General features: G+C 36.8%; 1 protein-coding gene across 4 annotated transcripts in view; it reads right to left on the bottom strand.

Annotated features, from left to right (window-relative positions):
* Nucleotides 1-2,952: 2,952 nt before the first annotated feature.
* TENM1 (teneurin transmembrane protein 1) overlaps nt 2,953-12,858 on the bottom strand; it is an 845,979-nt gene continuing 836,073 nt past the window's right edge. For all 4 annotated transcript variants that reach the window (XM_015443786.4, XM_065538348.2, XM_065538349.2 and 1 more), the window contains 4 exons: nt 12,003-12,390; nt 9,948-11,168; nt 8,910-9,052; nt 2,953-7,538 (listed from right to left, as the gene is read on the bottom strand). In XM_015443786.4, the coding sequence (XP_015299272.2) occupies nt 6,780-7,538; nt 8,910-9,052; nt 9,948-11,168; nt 12,003-12,390 (2,511 nt within the window). In that variant the 3' untranslated portion in view covers nt 2,953-6,779. The remainder of the gene's footprint in view (nt 7,539-8,909; nt 9,053-9,947; nt 11,169-12,002; nt 12,391-12,858) is intronic.

A 12,858-nucleotide genomic window follows, 5' to 3' on the forward strand; every position in this document is an offset into this window, starting at 1 on the left:
AAACTTTGTGGTAGTGCACAGGTAGAATAAGTCTATAGAGAATGCCTCTGATTAAGTCCTCTGCTCTAAATAAAGGGCTGGATTTAAGATATTCTTTGGGGTAGAATGGACACAGAATTAAAAATGTGAGGAACAGCTTTAAACTCTGTTAATAATGTTTCAACATCAGCTTATGTTTTATTTGATTCACTTTGTTAAGCTTAGAATCCAGTCTACTACTAGTACAACCCAGATTTGCCCTTGAGCATTTCAAGGTTATGGGATGCCTGGTCTTCCTGTTAGGATGCCATACATTCAACTTTGACACTTATATTTTCTCTTGCAGTAAATGGGGTACCATTATTTTGCAGTTTGCAACTAGGGGGGAAGTCAAACTACCCAGTTTGGATATTTTCCTAATTTGGGGTCATTGGCCAAACTTGTAGTAAAAGGCTAATTCTTATCATTAGGTCATTTAGTTCTTAAATGAAGGTTTTTTTTTTTTTTTTTTTTTTTTTTTTTTTAACGTAACAAGATACAATAAGCCTGACCAACTGTTTGGATAGAACCCATTAACATATATGGAATTGAGATATATATACATCTTGGTTGCACACATACACACAGAAATAGAACTGTTTTCTCACAAGATGACAAAAGGCTATAGTACGTATCACATTCAGTATTGGACAGAGAGAGTAAAAGCAGGAGTGCATGAGATCTGATTTTTTTTTTTTTTAGTCACCTGGTGGGCCATTTAAACATTTTTTTAAAAATTTTTATTTTACTTTAAGTTCTGGGATACATGTGCTGAATGTGCAGGTTTGTTACATAGGTATACATGTGCCATGGTGGTTTGCTGTACCTATCAACCTGTCATCTAGGTTTTAAGCCCAGCATGCATTAGGTATTTGTCCTAATGCTCTCCTTCCCCTTGCCACCCACCTCCTGACAGGTCCCAGTGTGTGATGTTCCCCTCCCTGTGTCTATGTGTTCTCATTGTTCAACTCCCACTGTTTTTCATCTTTGTCACTGATTATCCACGTGACCTTAGGTAAGTCAGTCTGTTACTGTTATTGTATTTGCCAAGTAGGAATAATTAAGTCGTACTAACCTCACAAGATTATTAAGGTACAATAATTTACATATATATGTGTGTGTAGTTATATATATGTATAACTTTAAGGTAGTAATATTACTGAATGTTTAAATAACATTGATATTCACAGATCTCTAAAAAGGAGAGTGAATAGGGAAGGAATATACAAAAATCTCCTATTTCCTTTAATAATTATCTCCCTATAGGAGCTCCTGCCCTTTTAAAAAATACCCTGAGTGTGAGGTGGGATGCATATTTTGAAAAAAATCCAGATGATTAATACTAACAACCCCCTACTCCCATTATTTTTTACTGATGGGTTGTGTTGAGATGATCAAGGTTGTCTTCTGCTCCATGATTCTTTTCACTATATATATACATAGTGAAACACACACACACACATAAAAAAGCAGCAGGGCATTTTGAAGTGTAAATTGCAGGATTCCAAGTTTCAGTAATGGGCTGTTTGGACTATATGTGCTCCGCTAGTATGAAGATGAATTTTTGAAGATCTGTTGGCCAGATTTTCCAGCGTCACTTGTAAATGTCTTCTTGTGAAAAACAAGTGCCAAATGGCAATTGTAATTGCATAGGATTTTTTTAGTGTTTCATGATTGCCTCCCCTCCCTGACACCCTTCCTCACTGGCTGCCGCCCCAACATCCATTTTTTTGCCAGTGTGTTTGGACACCCTGAACTCCTATATCTCTCCCACCCCATTTTTATAATTTTTTATTTTCTTTCTATTGCTGAGAAAGGCACCAAAAGCAGAGCGAAGCCTTTTTAAAAGTCATAGCCTAGAGGCATTTACATTTGCAGCAGCTACTCTTCTTTGTTTATTAAATGGTCATTTGTGTCAGAGATCCTATTTGTATGAAAAATAAAAATGAAGAGACGTCTGCCTAGGATTAGTGACTTTTTTATTTCTGTACCTACATTTTCGAGATGATGTGTTTTTATTGTTCCCTGTTAGTGAGCCACTTGTCCTATCTAAGGTGACCAGACTGACTTGAGAAGGCAGTTTGGCGCATGAATAAAATGGGACACATTTTTCATTGGCAATTTTATTTTTTAAAAATGAAATATTCAAAGTACTTTTCTTTCAAATATCAACACATAATGTTTAACTTTAAATATTTACAGCATGTTGTTGTGATGCTCTTGTAGAAAAATGCATGCTTCTGGCCTGAAAGCCAGAGCAAAATGCAAAAGACCATTTAACTGCAGCCAGAGAACATGAACCTGTACAGTATCCAGTCACTTTTCAGCACAGGAGAGCAGGAATACAAAATTGGAACCTATTGTTTCCTAGCAACATGGCTCAGACCATTATAACACAATTTTCAATATGATTAGAACCTCTAACTGTTGTTATACAGAAACGGAAAACTTGACATACACTGTAAACATCTTTACTTTTCATGAGAAAGTAAGCAGCTAAAAAGAATGTTTTTCTGACATAAAGGCTATACTTCTCTTTTTCGCCTTCTCTCTTACTGATGCTTTTGCCAGAAGAATAGTAAAGATTTAGACGTTGTCATGATTCATACAAGTAAAATATTTTTCAAGGACACAATCTGATATACTAACATTTATTTAAGAGGTTAAAGTCCACCACTAAATCTAAGGAAAGATTTTTAACTGCCAAACACATTTCCTTTGACAAATAATGTAAGATGACAACTGCCAAGACAAAATCCACAGCAAGTTTAACTCTAAGTATTTTCAGTTACTGTTTAGAAAGTAATTTCTTCATATAAACAGTAGTATATTTGGTCCTTAATAGCTTTCACATGAAGGACACACTGAAATAATAGTCACTATTTATGGTTGAATTCTTTTTTGTTGTTTGTTTTCTGTATTTTTAAATTTCACTTTGCTTTTTTTTTCGTTTTTTGTTTTTTGCTTTTTTTCTGTTTTTTTTTTGTTTGTTTTTGTTTGTTTTTTTGTTTGTTTTCTTTGCAGAAGAAAGAACCTTTATAGAAGGCTGTGGAAGAGCTGAAGTGCTAGTCAGGTCAGCTATGTGTATGTGAATTTCTTCAAGAAAACAGGAATGCTCCATTCAATCTGTAGCCTTATGTCTTTCCACAAGCTATATATAATATGCTCCAATCTCTCCAAAATTTTCTTTTCAATACTTCATTACTATACTTTTGCTTCTATTACCAATGAACTCCTTTACAATCACCCTTACATGGACACATCTTCATAAATGCAAAAACTTTGCCCTGACTCTCTTAAGTGATATTATAGTGGGGCCTGGTCTACTTAAAAATACACTTTTAAAAAAAGAAAGAAAAAAAGAAAAAGAGTCAAAATAACATGATGGAATGCTTGAAACTGTGTCAACAGTGATCAAAAAGTCTCATGAAAATTATAACTTAATTTCATACCTCTCTACATAGGTAGCATGTGAATTCCAAATTATACATCATTGTCAAGTTTTCATACATTTGGCTATGTTGTATATATTATATATATGCAGTCTATATATTATCGATCATCTAGATAAATTGACAGCAAAGGACACACTTATTTTATACATTTTTTGGGTTAAAAATAAATCATATACTTATTTATATGGCAAGTGTTTTGTTGAAAGTTAGTATGAATTGAGATTTACTTCCCTTTCCTTCAGGAGTCATGCTTCTAATCAATAACGATTAGAATGACAACTAAAAATAAACATATTTAAATGTGTTAAACTTTGAACTTTTCAGTTCATTTGGATCTCTAGACTGTAGTGCAAGAGTGAAAACAAAACAAAACAAAACAGAAAAGCACAAACAAAATGGGCTTAACTAGGAAAAAGAAACAACCATGGAGTATTCCTTGCCTCCAGCCCAGAATGTTCTTCATAGGAGAGTCTAACTACTATGCTCTCACTTTAACTTACTCGAATGGTGTGTGGCTGTGCAGTGTCAGCCATCTGTCTGCTGGGTATGAGAAATTCATATGTTTCTCTGAAAAATGCTTTTACTTTCATCAGGAAATGCAAATGAATTGTTCTTTTAATAATTTAAACTTCAGAACTGCAAGTCAATGAAGGCATTCTTTCTATTCAGCTGAATAGGAAGTGATATACTCAATATCTCCATGTTCTTGTTAAGAAATGCCAAAATGTTTCTCTTCGATTTACTACTCATTAGTGCTAACCTTTTTTTTTTTTTCTTTCCTCCCTCGAACTTTAGGAGTTGTCAAAAGAATAATAATAGTTCAAGGCAGTATTAAAACCACAGCTGTAAGTAATAAAAAGTGCATTTCCTGAATATAATACAAATGTAACTTTAAGAAACTAAAGGCACGAACCAACTAAATATGTATTACAAACTAGAAATCCACAGTTCAAGGTAATCACTATTAAGTAAAAGCTTCAAATACTTGTTTCTGATGGATACTTAAAGCAGTTTGAAAATGATACATCATCAGTGAATTGCAAAAAAGTATAATTGCTTAAAATATAAGCAAAATAGACTCTAATATTGACATTTTGGATTCGTGATAAAATACATAATCACATTTATGAATGCACTCTCTATATACAGTTCACAAATTATTTTTCCATTAATTTAAAAGAACATCAGAGGTTCTAGGAACTTAAGGTCCTTTTTTAGGTTGGTGTGGAGGTATTCAAATTTTCAACAAGTTTGTTAGTAATTTTAGAATTCCCATTCTGAATAAATACTCTACCATTAACACAGGCCTGATTCAGGAAAAACCCAATAATATGATTTTAGTATGGATTAGCAATATATCAAGTTGGTATGTTTCCAGTTATAAAGAGAGATGAGTTCATCATGAATTCTCTTTCTCAGAATACATGTGTAAGTGGTATTCTAACCCAAAGGTTTTGAAAATGAAATGTTTGAATACACCCTTCCCTACTGTTTGCCAGGGTCATTTCCTTTCCCTTGCTTTCCTTTGTGTAGTAGGAGGCAGATTCTTGAAAACCTTAACATGAGCTTATGACTTTGCATATTTTCAAAGAAACTGTCATCGCAAAGCAAGGCAATGACCCCACACTGCATTTAGGTAGCAGCTGGAAAGAATCCAAACTAACATTCCATCATAAATTTGCCTTCAGACATAGCAAATGTTCAGACTCGGTGATGAAAGTGCAGAAGCTGGCTCAGGGGAATTTTCTACGGGCCACATTGTGCTGTCATGTATTTTCATTTGTGGTAACTTACAATTACACAGCATTTTACAAACTGTCTCTTTGTCACTGGGCACAAATCTTTCAGCTCACCAAGGGGCTTCTTTTACTGCAGGATTCCTAGAGATTGAGAAACTGCAGCTGATATTAACACTAATCCTGACCTTTCTCCAAATTTTAAATGATCACAGAACAAATAACCCGTCCTGGAAAACAGTTATTTTCCTAGGCAGTAGAGATGATTAAATAAAAATAAATGGGTAAGGACGGAGAACGAAAATAACTAACCATATAAATTATTTTAGTAAAAATGAGTCTGCGTCTCTATAATTAGTTGAAATGTTTTTGGTTGGAAAGGATTCACTTGATTCGATTTCCTGAGTATGGCTGGGAGATGTTCAATACAGAATTGTACATTTGAAAGATAAATCTAAGTGGGCTGAAACAATGTGGCAGCAACTGCTGTGATGTTTGGTCTGGTCTTCCCTTTAGTACTTTCACTTAAGTACTAGGTGTATTTTTTCACAGTTTTGGCTCTTATGAATTTCTGCAGTAGTAGTTAATGTATGTATCGGCATCCCAGGCACGTATGCCTGCTAAAGCCTCTTTTTGTTTTTGTACCAGAATCATACTTTTAAGTAAATTACCTTTCATGTACACAAAACCATTGGATTAGTGTATAGATGCTGAATCACTAATGTGAAACTATGACCAAAATACATCCTATATATAAATGAGAAATTCCTACCCAGGTTAATAAAAGCTACGTTTACATGATACCAATACAGCTGGACAACTTAGTAAAAAGTTGAGTCAAAACAGGTTGTGTGAGAGAGGTCACGCTGGCCAGCTGCTTTGGTATCACGTACACATGAGCAAATAGTGGCTATTCAGTCTGGTTACCACACCCACAGGGAAGCATGGTAGACAGAACCCAGCCACCACATGCCAAAACACAGCACAACAATATGGCATTTACTTTAACAAGCAAGGAGGAATAATCAAGAAGGAAGGGCAATTGGGTCCTGACTCTAGGAGATGGTGGCTGAAGACATTTTACACCTGTTTTTAAGTTTCCTATAACAGATCTGGAAAATGTGAAAGGGCTGGCAGTCTTTTGAAATGCAAGGTTCAGATACTACTGCACCACCTATTCAAATAGCCCACAATTTCTGCCAACAGTTAAGGATGAAACTGCTTGTCACAATAGAAATAGAGAACCTTGGGTTCTTTCTGGATATTGGAACATATGCATGGCTCGGCAAATTGAAAGTGGTGCTTTCCGAAAACTGTTTTTAGCTGTTTGAGTTCTACTTGTGTTATTTTGAATACTGCCACACAAGAAATAAAAATCTCTGTCATTTCTTAAAGAGTTTAAACAAACAATATTAAAATACCATCTTCCGTCACATTGAAAGGCAGTTGGATATGTTTTTCCTCCATATTTACATATACAGAGTTCTGATCTAGAAAACCAATACAATAAACCATTTTATGTTTTAAAAACAGGCAGTCTTTGGTGACGCAAAGGCAGAGATTTTTTTTGTTACCTCCTGCCTATTTCGCTCTGTCTCATAAAGTGAATATTGTTGGCACTGTCAGAAAGTTCTAAATACTGCTCAACAGACAAAACAAAATACCCATCATAACCTTGTACCCGCCCAGTGCTCAAAAGCTGCTGCTTTTCCCCTTCTGTCCATGCCCTAATCCCCTCTTCCCCCTCTTGCAGCCTTCTTTGTTCCTTAGTCCAGGCCTGGGCCACAGCACGCTGTCTGGCGATCTCCAACACGTGATTCTTTTCCTCTTCGACAGTTGTCCCGTACCGGATGTTGAAGCACAGGGCTCCATGCTGGAGCTGAATATCTGCAAACCGTCTAGTCCTCCCATTCAACACAGAAGTCATCTGGGACACAGTGACGTTGACACCATTCTCCAGAATTCGCCTCCCCCCAGTGTTACCAATGAGCACCAGGTCTTCCTCCAGAGATCCAAGCTTAATGAAGTAATGAGTGTCCCTCCCCTCTATGGTAAAATGTAGGTTTTCCAGGTAATGGGCATTATTGAGAATGGCAGCAAGCCGCCTGCTATCTTCATTGGCTACTCCTATAATATCAGCTGTTACTATGCCATCCTTGATGGCAAATTTTATACCTTTCCCAAAAACAGAAGGGACAGCAGCAAACCTTGGTTGCTTCCCTCCTTCAAGGCACCGTCCATCATTGTATCGGGGAGTCATAGGTAGTTGGTCCAAGGAAATGAAATTCCTGAGCTGTTTCTGGAGTTCACACTGAATGCCCAGGATAGTCTAGGAAAGAGAGGCACAGAGCAGATGCAGCATGGAGTTAGACATCTGTCAGATACTTGGTGATTGTGGAAAGGACAGGCTTGCAAGGTTGCTTCCTTCTCTCTTTAATTTGCCAGTGAGTGATTTAAAAATCAGCCAGATTTGGAACCTCTTCATCAGAGATTTGGAAAAGACTAACAGGTGATTATCTAGCATTCTTATGTCTTGGAGTTAAGCATGAAGAAATACATTTAAACTTGAAATCACAGAATTGCAGAGCTGAAAGGCACATTAAGTGGGTCCAGCTCTCCCAAAACACAGGCATTTTATTTTCACTGATTTCACTCACATTGACTAGATGTTATTACTACATGTAGATTAATACTTAGGCACAGCGAGGCACACAGAAATGCATAAGGCATAGTTTCTACTTTAAAGAGTTTAAGACCTTATAATTAACTACGGCAAATCAGCCAGAAATTCACTGATCTTTTTAGGTGGACTTAAAAAAAACCTTTTTATTTTTGGCAATTTTCAAACATACTAAGAAATAAAGAGAAAAGACTAATGAACCTCCAAGTATCCATTACGAAGCTTCAGCAATTTTCAACATTTTGCTAAATGTTTTTTAGAAGGACTTTTAATTACAAAAAGCATTTACATCTTTACAAAGGGATGGATTTATAGGACCTATCTAGAACTTCCTGTCCCTTATAATTTTTTAGACTTAAATTTCAAGGTCTCACACCCACATTTCAGTTTTATTGTATCAAGCTCATTTTGTTTTTGCAAACACAGATATTCACATTTCTTTCAGTTGAAAGAAAAAGCTCCTTCTTATTTTCATTTGTACCTCACACGTCTGATGAAATCATCTGCTGAATCTTAAATGTTTTGATATTCTTATTTTTTCCCAAAACTGTACCCTTGTAATATTCATTATTTTTGCTTCATTGTGCTTATGTATTTTTTCTTTATCAGAATAATTTTATTCTGTTATTCCCATGCTCTTAAGACATCATCCCCTAAATTATTTTATAGTTGGAAATCTGATGTTTTCATGTCTCTTACTGAACAATTTTCTCTAGGTAGAATCCATAATTGCTCTTGGTAGCCCATTTCAGAATTTTAAAAGTACAGTTCCTCTTTCCTCTTATTTACCTATTGCAGCAGTCATCAAGTAACCTGTTAATCTTTTTTCCCCCAAAATTCCAATTCTCTGATCTTTTTCTCATGAAGCTTTTTTTCTACCTTCTCATTAATTGTGCACATTTTAGTGAATATTCAAGAAGACTAAAATGTCAGTAAGCAAATATATGTAAATATAATTTCTAGGTATGGAGTGCCCTTCTGTTGTTTCAGCTAAAAAGAGGTGATAAAACTTTTACTAACCTTTCCAGGATCCCACTCTTGAGTTTTTGTCTGAAGCCGTAGAAGCTCATAAGTTAATTCTAAATTTTCTAATTCAGGTTTGGGAAATCCAGGTAGTACATTGTGTAACTGGAAACCAAATAGCTCCAACCAACTTCTGATGTCTGTGAGACACAATATTAAAAAAGAAAATGAAAAAATCCCATACTTTATAACCTTTGTTGAAGACTTGAAAGATACCTCTCCTGCCTTCAAACTGTTTAGGCATGGAAGTTAGGAATAAAACTTTTATTTATTTATTTATTTATTTATTTATTTATTTATGAGATGTAGTCTCAGTCTGTTGCCCAGGCTGGAGTACAGTGGTGTAATCTTGGTTCACTGCAACCTCCATCTTCTGGGTTCAAGTGATTCTCCTGCCTCAGCCTCCTGAGTAGCTGGGATTATAGGCACGTGCCACCACAACTGGCTAATTTTTGTATTTTTAGTAGAGATGGGGTTTCACCATGTTGGCCAGGCTGGTCTTGAGCTCCTGGCCTCAAGTGATCTGCCTGCCTCAGCCTCCCAATGCTGGGATTACAGGCGTGAGCCACCGCACCCAGCCTAAAACTCCCCTTTATATGACCCACACTAAAACACCTGATCCTCTCTCTACAAGGAAAAATTTTGATTTGTGGATAACCCTGAATTATAAGCTCAGCCTACTACATTGAAATTCCTAATGTGATAGTGGTACTAAGGCCACATGGATCATATTAGGTTTATATGATGAAACAGAATCCTGAATTTTTCTTTTACGTAATTATTCATATAAGCATGTAAGAGTAAAACACAGAAACAGCTAAAAAAAATGTAGCAGGATGCAAAAGCATTATGTTTTATGTTAACATGCATGTTTTGCTCACTCCAAAAAACTAAGGAAGACAGCAAATGCACAATAACCTGTGGGCTAACTGTCAGGAAGAGGAAGCATATTTACAAAGGCATTGAGATTCTGTGATAAAATCAACAGCACTGAGTTACTCAGGTTTAGTTTAAAGTTTTAAATAGTTTAAATACCTGTGGTATACTTTGCAACATCTTGAATTTTGCCAACTGGGTAGTTATTTTCAAAGGAGTAGAGGTTGAATGGTTTAGGAAGGAGGTTCAGCTGTTTCCATATGTGATGATTAGGCGTTGTCCATCTGCCAGCGACAACATCATAATCCCTTTGCCCCAGGTGCACTAATTTAGTAAGGAAATCATAGAGTCCTCCATGAAAACCAATAATGACCTGAAAGTCAGGGTAAGTGTCATGATAGATATCGCCATAAGGTGTGTATAGTATCTCCTTTATGACCTGACCTCGGCTGCTGAACACAGCTAGTGGGGTACCTGTATTATCACAGGCTACGTAATATTCTTCACCACTGCTTAACTCCATGGCAATAAGGTGACCTTGGAGATCATAATACAGAGATGTAATCTCCGAGCTTGTGTGGTTGTACAAATGAGTAACTCTTATGGGGTTGGTAAGGTCTGCATAAAAGAACTGAAGGTGCTGCCCCAGGCTGGACTTACTCGCGACGCGTCGCCCAAGCCCATCATAGTAATACTGCACAGTCCAGCCAGAAGCCTTATTGTAGGCTTTCTGCAGCAGGCCATTAGAATTATATTCAAAAATGTCATTTCCCCTCTGCCTCAGAAAGCCATCTTCATCCATTTTATACTGAATTTCTCCTAATCTGGTGATGCGGTCTCGGAGGTCATATCGGAGAGGAGTAAGACGAGCACTATTCCCATGGCTTAAGAGGTTGATGTTTCCATTCAGATCATAACTATAACGCCACTGGGTTTTGTCATTTACAGAAACAGTTTGAAGTTGCCCATCAGCATCGTATTCATAGAAGTACCTTGTTATATTGGCATCTACTCCTACCCTTATGTCACATATTACCATGCGGCCCACATTATCATATTGAATAGTCATCCAGTAGGCAATTGCCTTTAGGATTTCATATTGGACTTCAATGACTTGTCCATTGGCACTGAAGATTTTGGTGTGTTTCATCACTGTAGTAGTTATGACCTGATTTAAATCATAATTAATTACACTGAATTTTCCAAACTGCTCTGTTCTGCCAGAGACATCAACATATCGGTACAGATCTATAGGCAAAGGGGTTTCATTGATTACAGCTTGCATGCTGGTGACACGGAAATTGTTGTAGCTGTAGTCGAACCGTGCATTCACAAGACCTTCTTCACTGAATCTGAAAATCTGGCGTCCAATAAGAGGTCCTATAGGAACCGAAACAAAAACAGTAAGAAGCTAGGTGATCAGTGTGGAAGAGTCAGAAAGGTCTAGTGTTATTTTATTTAGTACCAGTGCTTTTATATTCATAATAAAATATTAGAGATTGATCTCTGATATCAAATGCCTGGGCATATTATCTCCTGGATATATATTCTCATAGTGGTAATCCTCAAATATAAAAAAATTAAAATACTGTATAGTTATAGAACATTTTAATTATAGAAACTACAGAAGTAATAACATCCAGTAGCCCAGGGTGATGAAATTGATATTATGAACATGTTTTCTTGCTATAATCACTTGACAAAAATGCTTTCATTTCATTTAACCTTTGCTACAAAGTCAGAGGGTCAGGTTTTGACAAATTCCAGCATTAAAGTAACTGGATTTCGGCATTCTATAAACCCAAAGGGTAAAATACATTAGAAAGTTCTGACTTGTGAAGATATTTTGTCATCAACTGAGGCTTATAAAGGTTACACAGGGCTTGAGCTAGTTTCAGTGAGACTTATATCTTGCAGTTTCATCTTTGAGAAGATTTGGTGCTGAGCAGGAATGGGTATACGGTTACACTAGGCACTTGGATTTCAAATTACTTGAGAGCTGAAAGAAAGAAATGCACTATATGTTTTTAAGAAATCAGTTTTCATCAGACTATAACATGCTTTAAATTTTCAATGTCAGATACTTTGATAAGTAAAGTGAAAGTTGGGTTGAAGGTGTGTAGATTAATGCTTCTATCTCACACTGTGGTCAGTAAAAATGTCATAAGAAAATAGTGATGTTGTTGTAGACATCATCACTCTTTCACAACAAACCTGTTTGCCTGTATCTGATTGTGCAGATGAATCCGTCATGCATCAGGTGTATTGTCTTAATCACTCCAGAAGACTCTTCATATGTTAATGTGACCTGAGTGGTATCATAGAGCACCTCAGAAAGCCTTGCTTGCTTGGTGTACTTGTACAAGACTCTGCGCCCTGTCCCCAGATGCTGGGTCTGTAGCAATCGGCCATCTCGACTATAGTCTTGGATAAAAGAAGTGCTACTGTCTGGTGGGGTGTAGATGTTCCGGTAGTAGCCCACTGAAAGCATGGTTTGTAAGCTGTGACGCACCATGCTAGGCATGGTGACTGAGAGCAGACAATCTGGTTGGTCATACTCAAAGATATAACGCCGCTGGCTATGTAAGAGAAGCATCACAGACTGAAACGAGACAAAGGCAGAATAGCACATTATGGACAACTAAAGTTGAGGCGATTAAAGAAAATACACATTCATCCATTCAACACAAATTAATCAAGCACTTTCTGTGTGCCAGACACTGTGGCAAATCCTAGTGGATACAGTAGTGCACAATAGTGGTGTCTATCTTCATGAAATTTACAGTTTTAATGGAGGAGAAAGACAAGCAACCAAGCAATTACAATATAGTGTGAAATGTATTATGACGGGGGAGTTACAGAGTGCTTCTGAAAGGCAGAGAAATACCAACCCTCTCAGACTTGAGAGACCAGAAAAGGCTTATTGGATAAAGTGGCATCTGAGTTGAGACATAAAGATTGCCTGGGGATTGTCCAGGCAAAAGCCTGGGGCAGGGGTAGGGAAAGAGTATTCTTGGCAGAGAGCACAGCCTTGTGAGGGTCTGGATATGAGAAAGAACATGGCTTTTTC

This window comes from Macaca fascicularis, chromosome X (genome assembly GCF_037993035.2).
Source record: "Macaca fascicularis isolate 582-1 chromosome X, T2T-MFA8v1.1".
Lineage (NCBI taxonomy): Eukaryota > Metazoa > Chordata > Mammalia > Primates > Cercopithecidae > Macaca > Macaca fascicularis.